General features: G+C 41.3%; 1 protein-coding gene across 5 annotated transcripts in view; it reads left to right on the top strand.

Moving 5' to 3' along the window:
* Positions 1–26,961, top strand: part of LRP6 (LDL receptor related protein 6) — a 104,981-nt gene that overhangs the window by 26,779 nt on the left and 51,241 nt on the right. For 3 of the 5 annotated variants that reach the window (XR_014007367.1, XM_081191012.1, XM_081191011.1), the window contains exons 3-5: positions 6,556–6,753; positions 17,106–17,302; positions 19,775–19,906. The exons of 1 other annotated variant lie outside the window; for it this stretch is intronic. Coding sequence is in view for 3 of the 4 variants with exons in the window: in XM_081191012.1 (XP_081047138.1) it covers positions 6,556–6,753; positions 17,106–17,302; positions 19,775–19,906 (527 nt within the window). In the remaining variant the exon portion in view is untranslated. The remainder of the gene's footprint in view (positions 1–6,555; positions 6,754–17,105; positions 17,303–19,774; positions 19,907–26,961) is intronic. One more of the 5 variants, XM_081191013.1, reaches the window with a different exon arrangement.

Here is a 26,961-nt window from a genome sequence, read left to right as displayed (position 1 = left end):
TGGACTTAAGTTCTCTTCCATCGATTTTTCATTTTGTCTTGATTAAAAGTCATATTAACCAAACCTGAAAGTCTTAAGAGTTTTTAAGAATCTCCTCTTCCCTCCCTCCCATCCCCGGTTTTTGTCCCTTCCCAATAAAAATCCAAAGTCAAGATTCTCAGCCTGGGTTCCTCACGTCCGAGGCTTTCAAGTCCCTTTCAGTCCCTCTCCGCCGGTCTTGTTGGTAGTCCTTTATGTCAGTCGTCGAGTCTGGAAAAAGATCTTTCACCATCAAAACATATTCTCTTTCCACAAGGAGATTTGAAAGCAACTGCTGGAGTATTTCCACAAAGCCTGTATCCTCAAAGTCAAAGTCCAGACGGAGGCCCCAATCATATTTCTTTATTTTAAGTTCCTGTATTCCATATTGTCCCAGAACCTCCTCCTTCTTCTTCTGCATCTTTCGCAGACTTGTGGTAGATGTGTTCCCAGAGTCTCCTTGCTTGTGTTCCACAGATGTCAGCTTTTGGTTGTTGCTTCCCAAGGTTACTTTCTCTTTTTCTTGTTTAGTCTCTTCCACCTCTGTAGACATTGTTTCCCATTCAGCTGTGGATTCTTTCTCATTCAGGTCCTCAATACAAACAGCAGAGTTGCCTGTTCCCAAGGTCATAATGTTGAGTTGTTTATTCATGGCTAAGCTCTGCTCTTGTAAGATTCCCACCAATTGAAACATCCTTTCGATTTCCACTAGTAACTTTCCATCCACAGCCATTGTATCCATTGTAGTTTCACAGAATTCCCCCTAGGGGGAATCTGGTTACTTATTAGTCTTTTCTCCAACAGTCCTTTAGCTTGTTATTGTTACTTTGTTTCCAACAATTTTAGCTCAATTATAACTCGTCTTAATCCAGAGGGATCTTAAATAGTGATTTTTCCGCTTTAAACTGCCCGTTTGACAGCTTTGACAGCTGTCAAACTCCGCAGCTCTTACACAGGCACAAAGGCAGGACGTTCCCGAGCCCGGGAGGGGGGGTTGTTCAAAACATAAAGAGGGTCTCCAAAACTCCACTCTCCAGCACAAAATTTCCTTTAACTAAATCTTGAAAGTTAGTGTCCTTTTTAACTCACCCCACCAAGGGTAGGCTCTCCAGCTTAGCTCTTATGTCGTTGCTTAGATCGTCTGCAGGGGGGGGGTGCGGACTTCCTTTTAGCACACCCCCCGGTCGTCTCCAATTCAGGGTAAAATTTTTAAAGTCCCAATCCGTCTTACTCACGGGTAATTCTTTCAGTCCAAATTTTCAAGGAAGAAAGTCAGCGCTCTCTGGTCATGGCTCGCGGCTTCGCTCCACCGAGGTAGCGGTCGACTCTCAGTGCCACGCCACCCCCGTATCCTCTCCGCAGCCTTTAAAAAGGCTCTTCGTGGATCAGGGGGGGCGCTTAAGGCACCCGCCGAGTCTTCAGTCCGCAGGCTTCCGCGCCTGCGGTTTTTAAGGGTCCCCGCGTCGCCGGCGCGGCAAAGACCCGTCCTCAGTAGAGCCGATTCCCTCCGCAGCTCGGAGGGAATCCGCCATTTCCAGATCGCGTCAACCCGGAAGTCCCTGAACCACAAAAATCATACATCCGCTGTTTCGTTTAGAATATTTTTTTCTTGTTTTCCTCCTCTAAAAACTATGTGCGTGTTATGGTCGGGTGCGTGTTATAGAGCGAAAAATACTGTAATTTAAGATGCATTGCTATACTAATTTTGCTGATCTATTACTAATATTCTGCTGCAGTCTTCAATGGGAGTGGCAAATGGCATTTGTGTTGTTGCTTCTTGGCAATGGAACAGGATGGGAAGTTGGAACTCATAATCTGGTTCTCATTTAAGCAAGTTCTCTTTCCTCTGACATTCCCTTTTGAAGTTGAAACGAATGTTCGTAGTTTGAAGGTTCTGACAAGATTGGCTGCTTAGCATGTCTCATAAGGAGTTACGCAGGGGATGCACACAATTATTGGCACGCATTTGGTTCCCTTCCCTTTTATTATTATTTTTCTTTCCAGATGACTTTTTAATATCTCCCAGATCACTTCTCTCAGCCTGCTATTGAAAGTCATGTGTTACATTAAGAAATCTTACACCATTGGTGAACATACATATAGCAGTGATATATAAACATGTTGCTCAATAGTTTTAAGCCTGTGGGTTTTGGTGTATCCTCATCTCTTGCTGGCCTATCCTAATCTTCTATTCGTTTTACTGCCTCAAGCACAGTCACTCTCTTTGTATATTTACAGTGGTACCTCAGGTTACAGACGCTTCAGGTTACAGATGCTTCAGGTTACAGACTCCGCTAAACCAGAAATAGTACCTCGGGTTAAAAACTTTGCTTCAGGATGAGACAGAAATTGTGCAGCAATGGCGCGGCGGTGGGGGGAGGCCCCATTAGCTAAAGTGGTGCTTCAGGTTAAGAACAGTTTCAGGTTAAGAACGGACCTCCAGAACGAATTAAGTGCTTAACCCGAGGTACCACTGTACTTTCTTTTCTTACAGTGACCACAACCTGGTATGATCCAAAATGAAGAATATGCTTTTAAATAGGGGGCAATCTGCTTTTGCATATGTTTAATGTCCTCTTCAACTACAAGTCAAGGTGACAGATATTGCGTTAAACCCAATTTCTTCTTGTTGGTTGTTTCACAGATATTTTTGTCTTGTAGATATGTAGTAACTCCTGTGAATAAATTTTAAAGGTAGAGAAATGACAGCTGTTAACTAGATTAGTTTCTACTCTGGAGATCTAAAAAGTCTAGAGTGAGGTGGTTGGAGTAAAGCCCAGATGAATCAAAACAAACAATGAACTAAATCAGTTTAAATGAATTTTGAGAAAGATTTGTATATTGTAAAGATACATATTACATAATAAGATTTATTTTTATGGTACAGTTTAAAATACAACTGGAGCAATGAACCTTATAAACAAGGGTACAACAAGACATGCAGCGCTTTGTATTCATCAGTCGTGAGATCACTTGAGCCCTTAACTTCATTACACAGTCATTAGATGGATTTAAACAGATTTTTATAAGAGGAGGTAATGTGAGAAATGGCTTTTTGGCTTTGAAGAGAAATAATATTTTAGGCCCACCTTGTGTTGTTCAGTTATAATAGAACCAGAAAGAAGACAGAACAAAAAAAAGGGGGGTGCACCTGAATATCTTCTTATAGAAGGCACCTTCATTTTCACAAGAGTCTACATAGATATCAATGAATTCTTGTCATATTGCTGTGAATTTGTCCCTTTTTTAGGGTTGCCATATGTTAAGAGGTCAAAATCTGGACACAAAAAGTCGCCGAACTGTTTTAGGGCAATCGTCCAATGGTCTCTCTGCTGTAGCCGAGCCAGAGCCTGAACTAGAGCCCTGGCTGCCCACGCCAGAGCCCAGGTTGTCCAGAATCTGAACCAGAGCCCAGGTCACCTGTGTGTATGCATGTATGTGTGTGCGTGCGCGCGAGCATGCACACGCACACACACATATATATGTATATATGTATATATACATATAAAGATCCACACACAATGGACATGTAGGACCCCCAAGAGAAGACGCGTCCAGGAATTCCTGGGTGTATGGCAACTCTGCTTTTTTGTAATTTTTATCTGCTGCCAAAGCTGGCATGTACTGAATCCATTTATTGATGGGCCTTTTTGTTTATTATAAAGGTACCGTCATGTTTGTCTGTGCCCCCCCCCTTAAACTGATTCTCTCCACGTTTGGAATGGGAATAGAAGGGTTCTCAGTCACTCACCCCCTGAAGAATATGGAGGTTTTTACTCCTCTTCTTGCCTCAACAAGAACTTAGTTTCAATATCCATTTAAATGTTCACTTAAACTCCTCTTCTTAGCGATCCTTTGACATCTGATAAATTCAATCTTAGTCCTTTACATTTCTTCTCCTGTATAATTTTTCCTTGCAGTGAGTGCTTAGACCACATTGGGGGGACCTCCTTTTTTCCTCCCATTGTGTTGTCAGATTAAAGTCTGTCAAATTTCACGCTGATCTGGTAAGAATTTCGTTTGTTAATAAGTGGAAAATTTACCACTTGATGCTCAGGGCTTCTTGCCATGTGGCAATAGATGCTTCTTGCACTGGAGTTTTACTCTGCCCCGTTCCTTGTGAAGTGGCAAAGAGACCGGGGAGCTCCTTAAAAGGTGCCACCGAATCTTCTCCGGGCTCAAGACTCCCTCTTGAGCTTTTTGGGGATACGCAGCGCCTTTTCGTTTCCTCCTAAACCCCTTCCAACGTTTGGGTCCTTCTCTGAGGAGCAGACTCGCGCCCCGACACCATTATGCAGCAAACTGGAAGTCTCCTTGAAGACCTTGCCTGTCTCCAGTAGAGGAGAGTCATCCTGATCAGGAATGTCGTTCCCCCATCTGTAAACTGAAATTCACAGTAATAAAAATTTCCTTGTTTTAAATGCAAGAACAATAAGCCTGCAAACATTCAATAAAAGTACCTTAAAATGGAGAAAAACGCAACTATATATCACAAACAAAACTGACAAGTGTACAAAAGAATTAAAAGTCCATTAAAGCTTGGGCAACCGCTTAAGTTTTAAACAGCTATCATTACTGTCCTAGCTGCAGGAATTAACTGAGGTAGGGCATTCCAAAAGGTGGATACTGCTGCCAAGAAGGGCGTATTCCTGCGCTGTCACCAAGTGACAATTCACAATTCTATTATTCTATTGTATAATTTAGTTGAGATTCCTGTATCACAGCGGGTTGGACTTGATGACCCTCGGGGTCCCTTGCAACTCTACAGTTCTATGATTCTATGTTGTAGAATGAGCAGCAGGGTCTCCTTCGCTTTGCCTGTACCTGGGGGAGTGCAAGTTGTGCAGGGCTTTAAATTACAGCAAAACCGTCAACATCCCTTGGGAGCTAATAGACAGCCAGTGCAGATATTTCAACACTGGTGTAACATATATATGTTACTTATAACTTATAACTTCTGCACATGTGCATGCGGCGAACCCGGAAGTAAACACTTCTGGGTTTGCCGCGTTCGTAAGCTGAAAGTCCGTAACGAGCGGAACGCAACTGTGTTTTCAATTTGGATGCCGTGTGCATTTAATATTGAAAAATTGATGGCTGCTTAGTGATAGCTGTCAATGCACAGGATCCCTTGCTCTTTCCTTACATAAAAGCCACATCATTTATTTTGCTACCTGTTATATTCCTTCATTGTTCCAGAACCTTTCCAGAGCTTCCCACTTAATGGGGAGTGGAAGGAAATCAATGCACTTTGAGAAATGTATATGTATGATACAAATAAATGTAAATTCATTTGCTGTGTGTATCCCACATTGATTGCATTTTAAAGTGTATCTTTAAAATATATAGAATATAATGCCTGAAGAGATTAGCTGTATTTCCCAGAGACTGCCATTTTCTCATTAAGAAAAGGCAGAATATTAATAAATAGAAGGTAGAACATACAGTGATGACTCATTGTTGTTTTGCACTGCTGTCTAGGATATTGTTCAAGCTAGAATGATTTGCACCGTGTGATGCTGTACATGTTTCTAATAGCCTAAGTGTGGAGACGACTTTGTGCCGTTTATGTCTGGCATATGAAGTCTGAAAAGGCCCCACTGAGGTATACTGAGGTATATGAAAAAGCACTTTCTTAGTGTTCCTGATGTTGGAATGTTGTTGCTAAGATATTTGTTTGCTCTCAGCACTCCAGCCACTAAGACCAAGAGCATAGTTGCCTGTTTCTTTCTTAAAATTTATAACTATACTGTACTTCTGAATACCTAGCAGGTAGCGAGTATGCAGAAACCACTACCTTACTTTCATACTCATAGGACCATGTTTGGCGCATCCTATTTTGCCTCCTTGTCATTCTGCTGCCTGCTGCCAAAGCCTCCCTGGATGGTGTGGGAGTGCCCATGAAGTGGAGACCATGATGGTGGGTTCTGGCAAGATTCTGCACAATCTTGTGGCGTGCACAAGATCTTGGAAGATTTCAGTGGAAGCTGGCAATGGCGGGGTGGGCGGGACATCCGCAAGGGCGCTGCATCTTGTGGTTCTGTTGTTTGAGGCAGCTGCCACACCCTACCTTATGGGTGGGCCAGAGCTGCATAGGGCCACCCAAGTTCGGTGGTATTAGTGGATGAAAAGATGATAGAGACTTTCAGCAGTGTGGTCCATATTATAACCTTGCCGTCCCAGTTGCACCTGAAAGGCCCATTCACTTGGCAGTGGTTCTGAAAATGTGTTGATTTTTATGTTTTAATGTTTAATGTTGCCGTTATTTTCAGTCTATTACTACCTAATAATTTTTCCACAGTTTTATTTTTCATGTGACCATATTATCTGCCACTGTGCAAAGTTGGTTTGAGTACTGTTTGGCAGAAAAGTGGTATAAAAGCTTAATTAAAATGTCTGTAATATAGCTCAGGGTGAAAGAGAATTGACATAATCCGAGTATTGATTATTATTTGTTCCTGCCGTTGATTGGAAGAAGGTCTTGAAGGGTATGGGGAAAATGTGCATAATATCTGATTTCCCTTTAAAAAACAATAGGTTCATGTACTGGACAGACTGGGGAGAAGTGCCAAAGATAGAACGTGCTGGGATGGATGGCTCAAGCCGCTCAGTTATAATCAACGCAGATATTTATTGGCCAAATGGATTGACCTTGGATTATGAAGAACAGAAGCTCTATTGGGCAGATGCTAAACTGAACTTCATTCACAAATCAAATCTGGATGGAACAAATAGGTAAGAGTTGTGTTTTGCTTTAAAAAAAGAAAAAAACTTTGTGAGATTGTATTCTAAATAAATACAGCAGTGGTACAAGTATATGAACCAATTGAAGCCCTTGAATACCATGTTTATAGTTTGTTAAATTTCAGATGTTTGAGTTTAGAAGCATAATGTAGAGAGAGATCATAATGCAGAGAGAGATCAGACTGCAATTTGCTGAGAATCCCAAAGGGAAACTTCTTAACTTGCTTTATTCAAAAATGAGCCTATATTAATCTTCATAATCTTCATAGTTCTTCAGAGTCTCTCCTACAGTGCTATAGCAATGGTGCCTTTTAAAAGTACCGTATTTTAACCCCCTGCTTGGAAAATATGTGCCTGTTGATCAAATGCACAGAAAAAAATAATGTAATAATAATAATAATAATTTTTTATTTATACCCCGCCCTCCCCAGCCAAGGCCGGGCTCAGAGCGGCTTACAAGCAATAATAAAAACAAGATAGGCAATGTAGGCAGTGCTCTGACTAAATTGGTTTGCTGGGGTGCCCAAAGTGTACTTTAGGTGGGGTCCAATAGCTTGGGCAAGCTCAGTGGAACCTTTGGTGTTTTCCTTTTGAATTGACAGATCTCTATCACATACCACAACCAACCTTTGAAAATTCTTCAGTTTCAAAAGATGATTGCCATGTATTATTGGAGGCGAGAGATAAAACTTTTGTTCAGGAAACACAAGGGAGGCCCGCACATTTTGGCCTGCTTAGGTAGCCAGCCAAAACCAAAATCGGATCTCTAACATTACACCGCACTTTGGAGCTACTTGTAAAATATTAAGAACTTACTGCTGCCCCCTGCCCCGCCCCGCCCCACAACCAGTGCTTCCAGTGTGAATGAAAGAAGCAGCCCCACTTTCCTCATTAGATTAAAATATGCGCTGGCATCTGGCAAGTATCTGTAAATTTATCCATAGCAGAGTTCTGAAATCTACTACATTGGTTGTGCCCTTTAAAGACTCATCTAAGCTGAGACTGTCAGAATATAAAATGATAGCCTTCTGCATTACAAATTGCAAACGAAGGGTGGTTTTTCTTGGAGTTATGAAATAATAATAGTTTGCATAACTGTGGCAATGTTCAGTTTGTTCTTGACAGCTGATTTTTCTTTTTGAATTGTAAGTTATTTTGCAACCCAGATATTCGAGCTCTGGAAGATTGGTGTGGCCTCATTTGCACATAACACTAAGGTGAACATGGCTTAGTGAGAATGTGCAAACATGCAGCTATATTGCCACTTTACTTCCCCTGTCTTGCTGCTACCACACAATGCAGAGCTAAGCTATGACTTGGCTTAAGCATTATGTGCAAACTTGGGGTCATGGTTTATCTTGCTCCCAGTAAATCAACAGTGGTAAACCAAGGGCATACCTTTATATCTTGGAAACAATACAAACCATGAACCTAGGTTTACATGTCATGCTAAGCTAAACCATATCTTAGCTGTGGGTAGTGTTGCAGCAACAACTGGGCAGGAGCACAGTGGCCACAGTTTTGCTCTGGGTACCCACATGCTTGCTTGTTCTTGCAGTGCTGTAGTTTGCCTTTGTGTGAACTGAGCCTGTGTTGAAAGTAATGTTTGAAAGACTGTAGGTTTGTAAATGAATGGTGCTGTCCATCACATATATCAAAAAATGGTGTTCTTGGGGACCTCTCTAGGCAGTAGCTTAAGGCTGAGAAGGTGTGAATCAGCTTAGTGTGCTTAAGATTGAGGTTTTTGAGAACTTTTAATAGTGGTATGATACTGACTTAGTACTCAAAATTCACTGCCAACCTTGAAAGATAAGTGCTGTTTTCCTATACAGTGGTACCTCAGGTTACATACGCTTCAGGTTACAGACTCCACTAACCCAGAAATAGTGCTTCAAGTTAAGAACTGTGCTTCAGGATGAGAACAGAAATCGTGCTCCAGTGGCACGGCAGCAGCAGGAGGCCCCATTAGCTAAAGTGGTGCTTCAGGTTAAGAACAGTTTCAGGTTAAGTACAGACCTCCAGAACGATTTAAGTTCTTAACCCGAGGTACCACTGTATCACATTTAAGTTACAGCTGCAAAGGAAAAAGATTGAATTTTGTTATTTGTTTAGGTTTTTTGGTTGGTTGGTTTTTTGGTGTAACCTGCCTTGTGATCTCATGTTGCCGGGTGGGTAGCAATAAGAATATTTGAATTTGAATTCAGAGCTCAAATTGGGGGTGCAAAGGAAAATAATGGTCCACTTTGTCCTAGGTATTCATTTTAAAATTAAAACCAAATGCTACGGGTCTGTGTGGTAGGGAGAAGCAGTTCCTGTTTAAACCATGACTTAAGACCCAGGGCTGTGACATGAATATTTATTATTACGGCCATACTGAAACCAGAATTTCTGTACAGTTCTTTACAAAAACGATAAAAACAACCAGAGTGGAATTTTACAATCAATATACTAATTAAATAGACTTAAAATGTATATCTAAGGAAATAAGAACTCCATTTAAGAATTTAAAGAATAAGAAAAATTATCTATAAGCTGTAATGGTTTATGCCTGTGCAGCAGCTTTTGCTTTCTTTGACTTATGGCTGTTGCACAAAATCTAGCTGCATTTCTAGTGACATATAGATTCCAGTCAGACAAGAGCTAATTTAAATAATATTCCTCCATTTTTCCTGGTACTTTTTGTACAAGTGGGGTTATGAGAGAGGCTCTGGGATCTGTGTAAAATCTGCAGTGGAATGGAACACGGCCCACTGCTTCACTTTGACCCCTCACACACCGGCAGACCCTCTCCCCGTGAGGAATCTTTCTGTATCTGTCTTCCAATAGTGCAGATGGCAAGACATTGACTTTAGCTTGCTTAATGCCTTTCTAAATTTGGGGGTGTTCAAATTCGTCAAATAATTTGGAAGTGCCGGGACCATTCTGTTTGTCCAAAGCATAGGATATAGATCAGCTTGAACTAAATGGGTTTGTAGTTCAATATTTCTAATTCTTTGTGAAATTTTCACTTTTGCTTTATCGTATCCCTGAATTAGGATTTAAGTCAAAAGCTTTCACAGACGACATGGTCCTGACATCAGAACAACCTCTGGAAAGTACCCCAGAGGCACTGGAGTTTGGGAAATTAGCAGGCTTTAAACTAAATAAAGATGAAACTAAAATTTTAGTTAAAAAAATGGATGGACAATCAAAAAATAATTTAGAAATAATCAGTGGACTGAAAATAGAGAAAAAAGTGAAGTATCTGGGAATATGAATAACGGTTAACAACCATAATATTTTTAATGATAACTCTGTGAAGAAATGGAAAGAAATCAAGAAAGATCTGAAAATACGGGGTAGAATGCAATTGTCCTTTTGGGAGGGAAATCTCTACTATAGAAATGAATGTTCTCCCAAAAATACTGTTTCTGTTTCAAACAGTACCAATACTTATTGATGCACGATGCAGAAAGAACAATCCAATTTTATCTGGCAGGGGAAGAAACCCAGAATAAAGCATATGATTATACTTTGAGGCATCGTGTTTGTGCCTGAAGAACACCCAACTGCTAGATTCGGGAGGGCATGTTGTTAAATATGGACGGCACAGGTGTATCTGGTATGGCAAAGCCCAAATTTACAAGAGCTTCTCCAACTATTCTCCAACAATTCTCTCCCTGATGCTTTTTAACATCTTTATGCGCCCCCTTGCCCAGATTATCCGGAGATTTGGGCTGGGCTGTCACCAATATGCTGATGACACTCAGCTCTATCTGCTGATGGATGGCCACACTGACTCAGCCCCGGACACACTGACCAGATGCTTGGAAGCTGTGGCTGGATGGTTTCGTGGGAGCCGATTGAAACTAAATCCTTCGAAGACAAAGGTCCTATGGCTGGGTCGGGATAGCATGGGGATGAGGGACCAACTCCCTTCTCTTGCGGGGGCCCAATTAGTGCCATTGCCTTCTGTTAAGAGGTTGGGTGTAATCCTTGACGCCTCCCTTTCCATGGAGGTGCAGGTTACAGCAACAGCCAAGGCGACATTTTTCCACCTTCGCCGCATCAAGCAGTTGGTCCCTTACCTTTCCCGCCCTGACCTGGCCACAGTGATCCATGTGATGGTCACCTCCAGGCTTGACTACTGTAATTCGCGCTACGTGGGGCTGCCCTTAAAGCTGTCCCAGAAGCTCCAGTGGGTGCAGAATGCTGCAGCGAGGCTCCTCACGGGGTCTCTGCCATGGGAGCATATTCACCCAGTGCTTTTCCAGCTGCACTGGCTCCCGGTGGAGTAGAGGGTCAGATTTAAGGTGCTGGTTTTGACCTTTCAAGCCCTTCACGGCCTAGGACCCTCGTACCTAGGGGACCGCCTCTCTCGGTATGCCCCATGGAGAGCCTCAAGGTCCATAAATAGCACCACCCTAGTGGTCCCGGGCCCTAAGGAAGTTAGATTGGCTTCAACCAGAGCCAGGGCCTTTTCAACTCTGGTATGGTGGAACGGCCTGGTGGAACGCTCTGCCTCATGAGACCAGGGCCCTGCGGGATCTGATTTCTTTCCGCAGGGCCTGTAAGACAGAGTTGTTCCGCCTGGCCTTTGGCTTGGAGCCAATTTGATTCCCTCCCTCCCTCTCTTTCTTTTTTCTTTTCCTCCTCCTGCGATGAGGCTACATTTTAATATTTTAATATTTTAATGTTTCAATATTTTAATGTTGTATTTTAATTTTGTTTTTAAGTTGTAATCATTCAACTTGTTTTTATTATTGCTTGTAAGCCGCTCTGAGCCCGGCCTTGGCTGGGGAGGGCGGGGTATAAATAAAAATTATTATTATTATTATTATTATTATTATTATTATTATTATTATTATGTGATCAGAACGAACTTGATTAGAGTCTGGGCAAACACAAAAACCTACTGGAAAGAAAGACACCACTGTGGTTATCCCTGACAGAAGCAATAGCTAGGAAAAAGATTAATATGGAGAAACAGTGGGGTACATACAGAGATCTGTTGGATCTTGTGGGGGGGGGACCAAAAATGGAAAAAAAATAGAAGAAATTAAAGAGTATGCACTGCCTGGTAAACTATTACCAACTTAATGCTCTATTTAAGGTAGACAAAAAATATGGTTTTGCATGCTCCATATAGCAGCTGAGCTAGAATCTTTGCTGTAAAAACTTGAATAGCAGAAGGGGGTGAATTGTCCTCCACTTTTAAAGAAGAACGAGAGAAGTGCCTTTAAGCTTCTTTGTATATTTGCAACAGCATTTTTCAGTTATAACTTCTATGTACCTGTTGAGAGCTATATCATTCCTAGATACCTATAGGAAGTTACCTGCTCTATTTTATGGCTGTTCATTTGCCATCTGTTTTTCATCCTTTTCCTAGAGAACACAATAATCTTAGTTTTATCATAATTAATTTGTAATGATTCCTTTTTGCAGTAACTCCCCAAGGCTCTCAACAATCACATCAAGTCCACTTTTGTGAGAGACAAGAGTACTACATCGTATGCATATAATATAATTTGCAGGGCTTTGTTTGACAGACTAGGATATTGAATGTGTTGCACTTGTAAGCTTCCTACCAAATAATTTATATAAAAAATAAAGAGAGTAGGGGCAAGGGCGCATCCCTGTTTTACTCCATTGAGAGAAGGGGTGGAGCAGGATAGATGACCTTTGCTATTGCATCTCAGTCGCAAACGAGTGTTTTCATAGAGGCAGCGTATCAAAGTCAGTAAATGACAGTCTATATTTGTCTCTTCCATCTTGCCCCACAGCCTCTGTCTTGGTATAAGGTCAAAAGTAGATTTAAAATCAACTGGGGCTGTGTATTTCTGAACCAAGTGCTGTAGGACAAGCCCACTGTGAATTGATCCTTCCTGGAGCCTGCCTGCTCGTCATTTAGAATTTTTTCTTGTTCAAGACAGCCTGTCGTTTCCCCAATAGATGGCTGACGTACAGTTTCCTAATAATGTTGGGTAGACTAATGGGTCTGTAGTTTGTAGGTTCTGTTCTTTTCCCTTTTTATATATTGGAAAGATTAACACTAGGCCCCAGTCCTCAGGGATACGTGCTGAAAGATCAATGCTTGTGAATAAAGCTACCAACACGGGCATCCACCAGTTGAAGCTGGATTTAAATACTTCAAGTGGAATACCATCGTTTTTTGGGGCCTTGCTTCTTTTGCGCATAGAGATGAGACTCTTAATTTCCAAGATGGTTACTGGGGGCCAGTTTGGAAGGTGACATGTATTTACCCTTTTATTCTGTGCTACCTCTTGCCTTGTTTGCTCAGTAGCATATATACTATTAAGATGGGATTCCCAAGTCCTTGCAGGGATACGATACTCCACTCTGGATGTAAGGTTGGGCCGGCCTTTGGCAACCAGCTTCCAAAAAGTCTCCATGTCTTTCCCCTTTGCTTCTTTTCTTAAATTCCACCAAGCCTCTCTCTGGGCAGGGCCGTGACATAGTTACCTGAAGTTTCACCTTTCCCACAAACCCGCCCAGCAGCTGATAGTTATTAGAGGCCTTTCTCTGGTTGCCCCTTACTTCTGAGGTTTCCAGGAGAACAGAGCAGAGGAAACTATTGAGGGCAAAAAAGTTCCTTCAGAAACAAGAACTCTTGCTCAAATAAGAACAAAAAGAACCACAATATTCAGCAAAAGAATTTTGCAGACAAAAATGAAATTAAAAAATGGAGAATTATACATTTGATGAATGTATAATTGGAAATAAAAAATTAATTATACCAGAAACAGGAAATTAGCTAGGGAAGCAGCTGGACAGGAGACAAGGGAGTTAAAGGAATGCTGAAGTATTATAAGGAAAAGCTGAATTATTTGTTTGTTTATGTCCTCTTTGTGGAAGATGTAGGGCAGAAACCTGTGCCTGAACTAAGTTTTTCAGGAAGGGAGTCTGGAAAGCTGAGGAATATAGTGGAATGGTTTTATTCCTCTTAGTTTTATTGCATTGTTTGTTAAGTAGATTCATAAATTTTAAATTTTTAAATTTCTTTGCATGTTGTCCTGAAATCCATTTTTGAACACAAATATAGTGGTGACTCTATTAGGTGGCCTTATGGGCAACTAAAAAAATGAACAAGTTGATAGCTCTGGATGTTACCCAGCCAAAAGTTCTTAAGAACTCAAAGGTGAAATTGCTGATCTTCTAACAAAAGCATGTAACTTAGTTGCTGAAATTGGCTGTAGTAGCCCGTCCAATATTATTTTTGAAAGGGCTCTGTGGTGAATTCAGGAAACTTTAGTCCTGCTTGCTTAATGTCTGTTCTGTGGAAATCACTATTAAATATAATCAGGTATATAGGAGAGCATGTGTTGCTAAAGAAGAATTGGCATGTCTTCTGCAAAAGCCTGTCTACCTTTCTGAAAAAGTCATTCAATAAATGCTGCTGAGTAATGTGATCAGCCATGGCATAAGAGAATGAGTTATGTTATGGATCACTAATAACTTTAAAAAACAACTGAAGAATAGGAATAAATTAACAGGCCCTCACAATGGAGGGATGTAAAAGGAGGATCCACACATTCTGTTTTGGGCCAGTGATTTTAAACTTGTTCATCAATGACCTAGAGTTAGAGCAAAGTGGGTATTGCTGACACACAGTAATTCAGGGTGGTAAAAACAAAACTGGGTTTGCAAGGAGCTCCAATTCAAGCTTCCTTCAAGGAGCTGAGTGTGCTGTACGTGGTTCTCATGAAGGGATACGATCATGTTTGTTCAGAAATCAACATCTCTTCCTTAAATCATAAAAAAGCACAGCTGAAGTCCATTTGGGTGCCTTGCAAGCTCTTCCCTGCTTTTCCACATAGTTGCACTCAGGCAATTGTGATTAGTGTTTAGGAACAAACCTGTGTGCTTTTATAGCATGATAGTTATTGATGAATTTGAAGTTTTCAAATTAAAGGCTGCCCTGTTGGAGAATGCAGTGTTGATAATACTAGTGATTTGCATATGTGGTGGGAACATCAGGTTATAAAATACGAAAGCATGCCATTGGGTGGTATAAGTAAGTATAGAGTGCTGTTGAAAGCCCTCATTGTATTATTGAGATTTAGAAAAGATATTGAGGAACCACAGGAGTTGATGCTAACCTCATTACTACTTCTTAAATAGAGCTAGCATGTGCACACACGCGCGCACACACACACACTCTTGTGCACCAACCACAAGAGTCAGTTTGGATCCCGGTTCAACATGTTGAAAAATTGCCCAATTTAATCCAAGGTATTGTAAGGGCTGTCTAGTTCAGATCAGGTCTAAATCCCAACCCCCAAAAAGACAGAATTGTGACTAACCAATTTATTATTATGGGAACCTTTTTTTTTTAAGGCTATAATGTGTTTTTTTACTCTTGATAGAATTGGTTGACATTTGCAGACATAGTAGCCCTTCTTAAGTGAATGAAGCCCGCCAAATAGGATTATATATTTAATTAATTTGGACCCTGCCCTTCCTTCCAAAGGCAGCCAGGGAATTCTTGTGCTGATCACCTTTAAAAGGTTTAAAAGGTTTAGGGAGGAAAAGATGAAGCTTCTCTCCTTCCTGCCACCCTCACAGGGTGAGGAGGGGTGCATGAGAGGGCTTTCTCAGGGGTTGCTCCCAGACTTTGGAACTCCCTCCCTGGAGAAGATGGCCTGGTTCCCTCCTTGCTGTCGTCTGCTGTCAAGTGAAGACTTTCTTGTTCCAACAGGCTTTTGGGAACTGAATGAAAGGGTTGGTGCTGTTTTTATTGAAATTATCTGTATGTTTTTAATACATGATAGGTAGGTAGGTAGGTAGGTAGGTAGAGAGTTTTATTCTATCAATGTTTAATTGTTTTTTTAATTATTGTTTTCCTCTATGTGGATGGCAGCTAACGGATTGAGGTTGAATCCCAACAAGACAGAAGTACTGTTTCTGGGGGACAGGGGGCGGGCAGGTGTGCGGGACTCACAGGTCCTGAATGGGGTAACTGTGCCACTAAAGGACAAGGTGCTCAGCCTAGGAGTCATTTTGGACTCACAGCTGTCCATGGAAGCTCAGGTTTACCAGCTCCATCTGATACACCGGCTAAGTCCCTTCCTGCTTGTGTACTGTCTCATCAGAGTGGTACATGCCCTGCTTATCTCCCACTTGGAGGGAGAGAGCACACAGCAACCTGGCTCCCTCGGCTGCCCAAGCAACTCACCATCATTTGTGGAGAGAGCTCAGTGGGCGTGAGGGGCTGCTTTTGCGGTGCACAAGCAAGGAGGAGGAGGAGGAGCCATCTGCCCTCCCTCTCGTCAGCCATGGGTCTTTTTCTGTGCATGAAAAATAGATTATTTTGTCTTCTTGACCACTCTTGTTGTGGTTGTTTTGCGAGCTTTTTGACTCTTTACCTCTTTCTTGTCCTCATTTGCCTTGTCATTTCCCCCGCCTGCCTGCCTTCCTTCCTTCCTTCCTGAAATAAATAAATGGAAAATTCCCCCAGTTGAAATGTGCTGTGCATGCCTATGCACAGGATAGAGCTCATCGTTGAACCTATTCTAGTGATGGTGATGGTGAGATTTAACTGGATTAAATATTATTCTCTCTGGCTAGAATCTCTATTAGAATATTAGATATCAAAATGCATCTCCTAAAATTCTCTTGTTCTGAATGTTTTATCACGTTTTTCTTTTTTGAAATGCACCTCTTTGCAGTCCATAGTTAGTGCGACCTCTCTTTTCTTTCAGTGCATTTTGTATACTGATGTATAAAATATTAATTCAAATGTCAAGACTGCAATCCTATGTGCAGTGAATTGCAAGTGTAAGAATATATGTAACCCTGCGGCATATATAAAGTAGTATTAGAGAGAGGGACAGCAAAGGTTGTAGTCTGCATTGTTGAAGTTGACAGAAAGAGAAAGTGTGTTTGAGAAGAGGTGCAATACTGGGCGGAGGAAGACTAATCCTGGATGATTTCTGTAAGGAAAATTTTACTGTATATATTCTGTAAATGTGTAAAACATTGAAAGTGTACTGTCTTAGCTTCCTGGGTTGTTTTGATTACAAACTGCTTTTTAATGCTGAAATATTGACACGTTTCATGACGTTCTTAGCAAATCATGAGTTTGCCTCTATGAGTTACTTCAAGCAGTGTGCAACCCTAAAACTATAAAATCCTCAGTTAAGATTTAAAATAAACCTATTCACGTTCTCTTAGCCGATTAAGGGAAGATAAGGTTGTCCTAATATTTAAAATAAATTTAGGCAATTTAGCAGTTCAGACCTAAGAAAAAGGATGGTTGATAAGAGTCCAATTAGAGCTTCTTTCCTAGATCTAAGGACTTTGCTTGTAGATTGAACATACGTTTTCCATTTGTTTTCCACCAGGCAAGCTGTCATTAAAGGGTCTCTTCCACATCCTTTTGCTCTGACATTATTTGAGGATACACTGTATTGGACTGACTGGACCACACGTTCTGTCCTGGCTTGCAACAAATACACTGGGGAGAACCTGCGTGAAATACATTCCAATATATTTTCTCCCATGGATATTCATGTGTTCAACCAACAACGACAGCCCAGTGGTGAGTTCTCTGTTCCCCCACCATTGCTAACTACAACTTTGAACAGATTTGTAGAAGTCCCAATTTGCCTTAGAGTGGAAGAGTTCAGTATAGATGCTTTCCTTGGTACAATTTATAAGGCAGTGAATTAAAAATATATCCCAAGAAACACTGGCACCAGTTCAGACAACACACCCAGGCATGGTTAAAGAACCTTAGCTATGATTAATCTCTGCATGATGGCCAAAGAACAAAATTATGATTGACATGAACTGGTGAGTGAATCACCAACTCTTAATGTTTTTGATCTGAGCAGTAAAATCGTATTATTTTGTGTTTGTGTTTTCAGTTTGTGGCAGGTAGCCAGGTTGCTTTTTCTTTTACAATTCTACACAGAATTGCAGAATTAGAAGGGAACCCAAAGTTCATCTAGTCCAACCCCCTGCCACGCAGGAATCTCAATTAAAGCATCCATGACCAATAGCCACTTTCTGAAGGAGTCTAAGTTCTTCCTGATGTTGAGTTAGACTCTCCTTTCTTGCAACTTGAATCCACTGGTTTGAGTCCTACCCATCAGAGCAGGCAAAAAAAAACACCCTTTCCTCTTTCAAATGACAGCCCTTTAGATATCGTAGGCGGCTATCATATCAGTTTTCCGCCTCCTCTTTCCCAGTTTGGTGTCATCTGCAGATGGGAAGAGCATCTCCTCATTTCCTTCATCCAAGTCATCTGTATAGATTTTGAACAACAATGGGCCCAGGACAGAACCCTGCGGCTTCCCGCTTGTCACTTTTCCCCAGTATGGCGAGGAACTGCTAGGCAGCATTGGCCCAGCTCCTAAAGGTGTAGGGTGAAATCCATCCCAGCACCTAGCGGACCAGGGCCGTCTGGTGCTGCTGATTTGCATCTAGTAAATAGGTGTCTACTCAGAAGAAAGCCGCACTGAATTCAGATAAGGGTGTGTGGGGCTATAGTTTTTTATCTAGGCAGCCAGGGCTCCTCCGAATGACAAGACCTTTTTGCATCAGGTGAGTGAGGACCACTTGCTTTTTAAAATTCTCTAATACATACAGAGCTGTGTGCCATTTGGACTGTACCTGTAGGTTTCCCCTTCTGTGTCAGTTAACTGGGGTCAAATAAGTGTTGTTTGCTCTTTATAATACATGGAAGATGGATCTCCCTCGTGAGGTTCTGGACTCTCCTTCCTTGGAGGTTTCTAAGCAGAGGTTGGGTGGCCATCTGTCATGGATGCTTTAGCTGAGATTCCTACCTTGGAGGGGGCTGCACTAGAATGATGACCCTTGGGGTCCCTCCCAGCTCCATGATTCTATGTTTTTCTGCTTCAACAATATTTCATTGTGTTCCTATAATTTTATAGAAGTCATGTTTCACCTTTAATGCTATTTTAGATTCAACTTCTAATTTAGCTAACAGGACAGTAAAATAATCCCTCCCCCCGAGATAATTTGAACCCATGTGCTTTTGGCACAGATGTAGTACACACATTCCATTGTGGAGGAGTAAAACGTGTTTTTATAAATAAAACATATTCTGTTTACAGAGACAGAACATTTAAATAGCTCCCTTTCTACCGGAGGGCCACAGTCAGAAAAAAGTTGAGAAACACTGTCATGGGGGGGAAAGGAGACTGAGGGAGAAGCAGCTTGTCAATTTAACTCCTCAGAGAGACAGAGGTGGCATTTATGCTTCTAATTATTTTGATCCAAGAAAGTGGATTTTCCCATGGTCAGATGGCTCCCTGGGATCAAGCTCTAGGAGGGATTGCTATTTAGGCTATTGCTTTACGTTCCTGACAAGGCAGGTCAGAGGATGAAATGTGGTGCAGAGGAAATGGAAATAGTTCCTGTTAACAGTAAGGAGGTTTCTGCTGTGCCAGAGTTTTCTGTGCAGCTGTCTTTGCTTTGCATATCTCGTATCATCTGTCTGTGTGAAGGCAGACCAGTCATTACGATAATAAAGTCAAAATTTGGGTTTTTATTTATTTATTTTATTTATAAACTACTATGCCCTTTAATATATTAAAATTTCAGAGCAGTTTACAATAACAACAAAAAAAATGCAAATAGCATACAATAAAATTACCTCAGAAACTGAAAAAATAAAATCACAACTGTATATCACAAACAAAACTGAAGGTTGTGAAAATGAAATTCTCAATACAGCTTTTCTTCAAAAGGATGAAATGTAGCTTTGGAGGCTAACATTATTTTGCAGATGTGAGGAGGGAGGCTTGGGTTGGTGTGCAATGCCTTCTTTGCATTTCCCCCCTCCTGTGTACACATAGTTCCCCATTCACATAAATATACACATATTCAAGTCACATATACCCTGTGTATGTGCACTTCCTTACTTATTTTGCTTGTTTCTGCTGTCCATGTTTCTCTTCCCTTAAACACATGTTATTCTTGATGTGCAATGTAATGTTTTTTAGTATTACTACACACTGATCTGCATGGTCTCTGTACTTGACAGCTACAAACCCATGTGGAACCAATAACGGTGGTTGCTCCCATTTATGTTTGATGTCTCCTGTCAAGCCCTCTTATCAGTGTGCATGTCCCACAGGCGTGAAACTCCTTGAAAATGAAAAAACCTGCAAAGATGGTATGTTATAATTTTAAAAGTTATTCAGATAATAGAGTTTAAACTGGCAAAGAATTTGATCTGTTAGCATAATTGAATAGTGTACCTTTCTGGCAAGGATGCTACAAGTCAAGTACAAAATGTACACTGCCACTTCAGTGTATGTTACAACAGTGGTTTCTCAAATTGTGGGGAGGGTGCAAGATACCTGGAGGAATGTGTGTGGAAAGTTCTAGGGAGGAAGAGTTAGTACCACATTAGACTTCATACATAGAGCTTTGTGGCGGGATACTGTGTGCTCACATGCCAAAGAACCTGTTGGAAGCGCATTGGGGGCTTGAAAAGGAGAGCAAGCTTAAAAGGGGGTAATTTCTCATTTAATTTGATGGGCTTCAAGACTGGCAGCAGTGCTGTATGGGAAAGGCAGACAGGCCTGATTTAATGCCATTGCCAGACTCATAGGCCATTCTGGGCGTGTTATAAACACACCCTGACTATGGCACCCAGATGGCTGCCACCTCTAATCTGTCACTTAATGCTAAGGAACAAAATGCTTTTTCTGGAACTAACTGTTAACCTGTATGAAGTATTTATCCTAAAGTTGAATTAATATGTTATGAACGCACACACTTTTCGCAGTGGGCTGCGATAATAATGTTATTGTTGTTTAAACCATGTTTTGTTCAAAGAACCATGGATCATCTCACAGACCTCAAGACTGGACTGTTGTAATGTGTTGAAGATTCAGAAACTACATCTAGGACAGAATGGAGTATCCAGCCATGCTACTTATGAGCACTGCTGGCTGGGCACATATTATACTAGTTCTTGAAAGACCTGCACTGGTTGTCTTTGTCCTTCTGAGCCCAATTTAAAGTGCTTATATTGACATGCAAAGCCATAAATGACTTGGGCCAAATATCAGGAGAAGCACACTCTCTCTTATATGCCCCTCTTGGTATATATATTTATTGTTCAATAAGAAGTGCAGGTGAAAGGGGGTAACATTAACCACTAGGCTTGCAGGGCTGATTCACAACGATGATCATCATCAAGTGTTGAAGATGTGTGTGTGGTTGGAATTTTGATGTCACCTCTGATCACATCAAACACAATGCTTTTAAAATGGTCTGTTCACATATTCTAGCTGTAAGTTATCAAGTGTTAGAAATGATAAAAATATAAAACACCAAATTACTTTTTCAACTAATGTCAAGATTTTACTTAGAAATGCAGATAGCTTTTTTTTTTTAAAAAAAGTGAGCATTTTATAGGTTCATCAGCTGTTTCTCCTTGTTCATTTCCCCCTTTGTTTCTATTTAATCATGGCTATGTGAATCCACAGAAAGCTTGCTTAAAATAATTTGTGCCATATACAGTGGTGCCTCGCAAGACGAAAAGAATCCGTTCTGTGATTCTCTTCGTCTAGCGGTTTTTTCGTCTTGCGAAGCAAGCCCATTGACGGATTAGTGGATTAGCGCTATTAGCGGCTTTTAGCGGCTTATTGGCTTATCGGATCAGCTGATAAGCGGCTTAGCGGCTTAGAAAAAGGGGGGGAGGGGAAAAAAACCAGCAAGAACTCGTCTTGCGAAGCAAGCCCATAGGAGATTCGTTTTGCGAAGCACCTCCAAAACGGAAAACTCTTTCGTCAAGCGAGTTTTCCGTCTTGCGAAGCATTCGTCTTGCGGGGCACCACTGTATATTGTATTTTTCACTCCATAAGACATACCTGACCTAGTTTTTAGAGGTGGAAAACAAAAACAAAAAATTCCGAGTCAAAAGTTGTACTAAACTGTTTAATAAACTACCGGTATATCAGAATAATATTTCAGCCATGTAAAGTGAACAGGAGTCAACAGTGGCATTAAGAACTATCACTGTCATTAACAAATGAAGAGAGACTTTATCCCCTGGTAAGGGGGCAGGCAGTGGAAATATATGAGCTTCCCACATTGAGTCCCTTAGATCTCAGGACTGTAGGGTTTGGCCCTACACAATTATTTTAATAAAGCCAAAAGAAGTGGGACTTTCTTCCTTTTTTTTCATTGCAGAGATCTCTGGGGGCTTTTATATGAGGGAGGAATGAGTGGGAAATCTGATTCAATTTCCATTTAAAGTCACACCTACCCAATTCACACCTTTGTACACAACACAAGGAGCAAACCACAGCCGCCCTTCAAATTTCAAACTTCTGCAAAGGAAGGCACTACTGTCCCAGCAAGACCAGTGGCGGAGGGAGGGTCTTGTGTGGAGGCATGTCGCCTGTGGGGATGTGGGACGTCACCCACACGAGCATTGTCCCAAGGGGGCGGCCGAGCATGGGGGCGGAGGGATTACACGGCTCCCGCTGTGCTTGCTTTACACCCGTGTAAGCGGCTCCTGTCCCACTTTGCTGCTTTAAAACAAGCCAAGGAGGAGGGTATTTGCTTCATAAGACGCACAGACATTTCCCCTTAGTTTATAGGAAGGGGAAAGTGCGTCTTATGGAGTGAAAAATACGGTATATCGTAAAGAAACTGAAAGGCTAAACTAAACTTGCAGAATTTGTCCCTGTAAATTACCAACTCATTAAAAAAGTTTCATTACTGCGACTTATAACTGCATAATACATAAACTAATTATCTTTATGTTGTCTGTCTAAATATTTTTTCAGGCAAGGGAGGAAGGATACAGTTCTGCAAAATTTGTTGTAGCTTCTTTTTCAAATATTCAAATCTTTACTCAAATATTCCAATCATTTATTTAATGACAATGTAGCAATAGAGGCCTAGATCTGTTAGTACAGTATTCTTTCATCTGTTCTCAGTTGTCACTTTGAAAATCTAACGGAAAAAGCAAATCCGTGTTTTCAGGAGATATAAATCCAAACAATGTTTTCTTTTCAGGTACGGAACAATCTATGCTGTTCTTTCAGTTAATATATCTGCCAAGAGCCAGTGCGATTATAATGAACAGACTTAAATTGAAGAGACTAATGTCCAAATCCTGTCTCTGTCATGAACCTTATTGGGTGACCCTGGGGCCTGAAATACAGGACAAAACTGTATCAATAGAGGCAACCCTACCTGTTACAGACCAGATTGGTGCGTCTGGACCACATGGCATAACTTTTATATTATTTCTCTGTTGTTCATCCCTGTTATTTATGAAATCAATTTATCACTTTTTTTATTTCAATAAATTCCATATTTGGCTTTGGAAACATATTAGCACAACACTTTCAGTTAGGCTTACATTATGTCCCAAGACTTTCCTTGGTAGTCAAAATTGCATAAAGTAATCAACATAAAATATTACCAGTGAGAATATGCTAAGTAATAATCCTGCAGAAAATTTACAACTGCTCTACAGATGCTGTAGATCATTGTTGCATAGGTTTGTCACAAGGACGGAAAATGGAGGGAAGGTCTGGTCTTCTTCTGTGACAGATATGCCAGCAACAGTACCAGAGCTTGATGAATGCTAGATTTCGGATAGAGAAAAGAAGGTACTTCTTTATCAAATACTTCCATAAACTTAGGAATTGCTGTAACAAACTCTGGTGATGGTCACTGGCTTAGATGGCTTTTTGAAGGGGATTAGGCAACTGCAGCTCCATCCGTGGTGGCAAGCTGGAAGCTCCAATGTGCAGAACAAGTATTTATCTCTATAGCCTTTGTCTTTGGGAGAAGCACGTGCAGAGAGCCCATTGCATCCTGCTTGTGGAATTCCTGGCGCCATCTCACTGGCCACAGATGGAAAGAGGCTGCTGGAATAGGCAAACTTGAAAGGCAATTCTTATTTTGTTAAGTAGCATAGATGACTAATGGGTAGCCAAATTTGAATTTACTTCCCATTCTTCTCATCTGCCAATCCTTTGCACACCTAACATAGTTTTGAGTTATAAAACTGTAGTTCTTTATAGATAGGCAGACTGCTTCCCATGTGCTATTTAATCATGTCAGTGAAGTCAATTAAACTTATGTTATTGCTTTACAATTTGTTTTTATTAAATCAAACAATAAGTATGGGAAGATGCAGTATGTTTCCAAGCACAGTTCAAAGTATTAGTGCTGACCTTTACAGCCCTAAACGGCCTCGGTCCTGTATACCTGAAGGAGCGTCTCCACCCCCATCATTCAGCCCAGACACAGGTCCAGCTCCAAGGGCCTTCTGGCGGTTTTCTCACTGTGAGAAGTGAGGCTACAGGGAACCAGGCAGAGGTTGGTAGTGGCACCTGCCCTGTGGAATACTCTCCCATCAGATGTCAAGGAAATAAACAACTATCTGACTTTAAGAAGACATCTGAAGGCAGCCCTGTTTAGGGAAGTTTTTAATGTCTGGTGCTTTACTGTATTTTTAATATTTTGTTGGAAGTCGCCCAGAGTGGCTGGGGAAAGCCCAGCCAGATGAGTGGGATATTAATTATTATTATTATTATTATTATTATTATTATTATTATTATTATGCAAAATTGAAGACCGCTGGAAGAGAGGCAAGTGCTGAAATATTTTTTATTTTTAACCCACATAAATTAAATCCAACTGACCAATGTTGGTGCCTAAACAATACCAACATCCATTTTCCCAAATGGAATGAAAATGAAAATGAAGAGGAAGGGTTCTCAGTGAAATACGGGTAACTTAAATCTTATACTGGTTTTACTTATGTGATCACAGCTTTGCATGGGGGGGGCTTTAAACAAATAAACAAAGAGTGGAGGAAACCCACTCTCTATTTGCTTATTTCCATACAACTGTCAGGCTGCTGTCAGCAACTCCCATGGCTGGTTGCCCAGGAACGTACAGAGACAAGGAATGTTCTTACCGTCTGCTTTTTATTCAGTATTTACAGAGAGAGGCTATAGAACCCAGCCTCTTGGATAATGGCGTTGACCCAAATGAATCTCCAGCCCGCCCACCCCGTCTCTCCCACTTCCTCTTTTGTTATCCTCATCACCTCCTCTATGGGTACTGGCAAGCGACCTCTGTCTTTGAGCCATTTGCTCTCCCACTTTCAAGGCTTGCCAGGTTCTGGGAGATGGTGGGTCTGGAATGCTTTCTAAAGACACTGTCCATCAGCTGTTGCCCCCCTGGTGCTTCCTCTCCCTCCTCCTCCTCCTCTCCCATTATTTCCCAACTTTTCCCCTCATCTGCCTCTGAGCTGTGACCTCCCTCAAACCTCTGTTGTAAATCTAAGCTGTCTTCCTCTCCCTCCTCCCTGGAAGTGTCAGGCTGGGGAGGCGGTCTCCTCTGCCCAGTCCCTGACAGCCACCACCTGTGCTGCTTGAAGGCTTTGGCAGCATCCCAGAGCTGCCTTCCCAAAGCTGGTTAAGTGCTTTGATCCAGTGCTTTGTTAACGAGGCGCGAGGGCTCTGGCAGGGTTCTAGAGGCTCCTTCCCAAAGCTGGGCAGGTGCTTACTGGGCTTTGAAAGGTGGCAAGAGGGCTCTGGGACACTGCCAGAGCCCTTGCGCTGCCTTTCTGAAGCCGGGCAGGCAGCCGTCTGCCATGGGGGGGGGGGTGCAGTTCCGAGGGTTCCTGGCTTTACCCATTTTTACGTATATGGACTCCCGGAACCAAACCCTTGTGTAAGACCTAATAGCATTTTTTGCAAGTTTATGGCAAGCATAATTTTTTTAAAATTCAAGTGTTCTGATTCTTTAAGTAACAGGAGTATTTTATTCTTCGGTGCATAAGGCTGGATCATCAGGAAGAGGATTGGGAGTGAGGGAACACTCTGTGAATGACTACAATTTATAGTGCCTTGGCATTGACAGATGATCCATATAGCCAAAGGTGAACCTGGCTGACCCCAGCAGAGTAGTTTCCATGTCAATTAACTTTTGCTTTCTCAATTTGCAGCATATAAAAACCACCTTGTATGCATGTGTATTTTAATTGTATCTGGGAGAGGCAGTTGTAAGCAATCACTTTCCCCCCTAGTTTCCTGTTTCTAGCCATTTTGGAAATGTTCAAAAGAAATATTCATCAAGGAGGTGAAATTGCAAATGGCATAGTATTACTTAAATGCTATGTGAATTAATTCTTTTTGACTGATAATAACTGAGTTGGGCACCTAATTTCAGTTTCCACATGTTTTCAAAATAACACTTAGCAATGGATGTAAGCCAAAAATCCTACTTCATTAGTGAGCTGAGTCAAAATCATAGTTCAATACTCCTCCAGTGTCTCATTTCGAAAGTGCCAAAACTCTTGTGCAGAGCAACAGACATAAACTGAGTGTGATAGAGAAGCCAAGAGCAAGCAGTGTGTATGAATATGTGATGGCTACTGCTGACAACTTCATTTTACATAGGCTCTCCCTTTCATTGTACCAGATGCCGCATAAAGCTCTCTGGACTTTCCTCATGCCATGTTAGTGCGGTAGTGCTGTTGGGTGTGAAATAGTCTCTACCATAATAGAGGCTTGCAAAGTCAGGAATGGTATTGATCAAATAGATACAGAGACATTATTTCTCCGTCTCTCATAAAACTGAAACTCTGGCCATTCTCACCCACTGAAGTAGGTTCAGAAAAAAGGAAATCCTAATGAACACAAACTTCAACTAAGCTTATGGACTTCATTGCCACAAGTTCTGACAATGGCCACTGACTCAGGCAATTTTTGGAAAAAGATTTAACCTCTTCACTTCCTTTCTTATTTTAATGTACATTGAGCTGTTCACACATTATATACTGAGAATAACTGTCAGTCTGGTAAAAGCTTAAATGTACAGTCCATGTTTATGCTATTTCCATAATTCTGTGGTGGAAAACCTGTTTTTTTGGGTTTGGGGGTTTGCAAAAAAAAAAAAAAAAGATGATTCTGCGGAGAATGCAGCACAGTTCTCTCTAATCTATGTTCACTGCATTTTAATTGTGCCTTGCTTTTGAGGGGCAATTATGTTTTAGTATACATTTATGAATACACTTCCTTCCTCCTGGCTGACACTAGGAATGTACTGCTGCTGGTTACCAAACTAATAGAATCCTATATTTTCATAGGAGGAGATGCTTTCAAGCTGTTTTCCAGAGGTGCCACTTGGCATTGTCTCTTCTCTCCCCTCAAAAAAATGAGTTTCAGACCATATGATTAT

Source organism: Podarcis bocagei (genome assembly GCF_964188305.1).
Source record: "Podarcis bocagei genome assembly, chromosome: 4".
In the NCBI taxonomy this organism is placed as follows: Eukaryota; Metazoa; Chordata; class Lepidosauria; order Squamata; family Lacertidae; genus Podarcis; species Podarcis bocagei.
The sequence above is the reverse complement of the archived record's forward strand: the minus strand, read 5'-3'. Positions and strand labels throughout refer to the sequence as shown.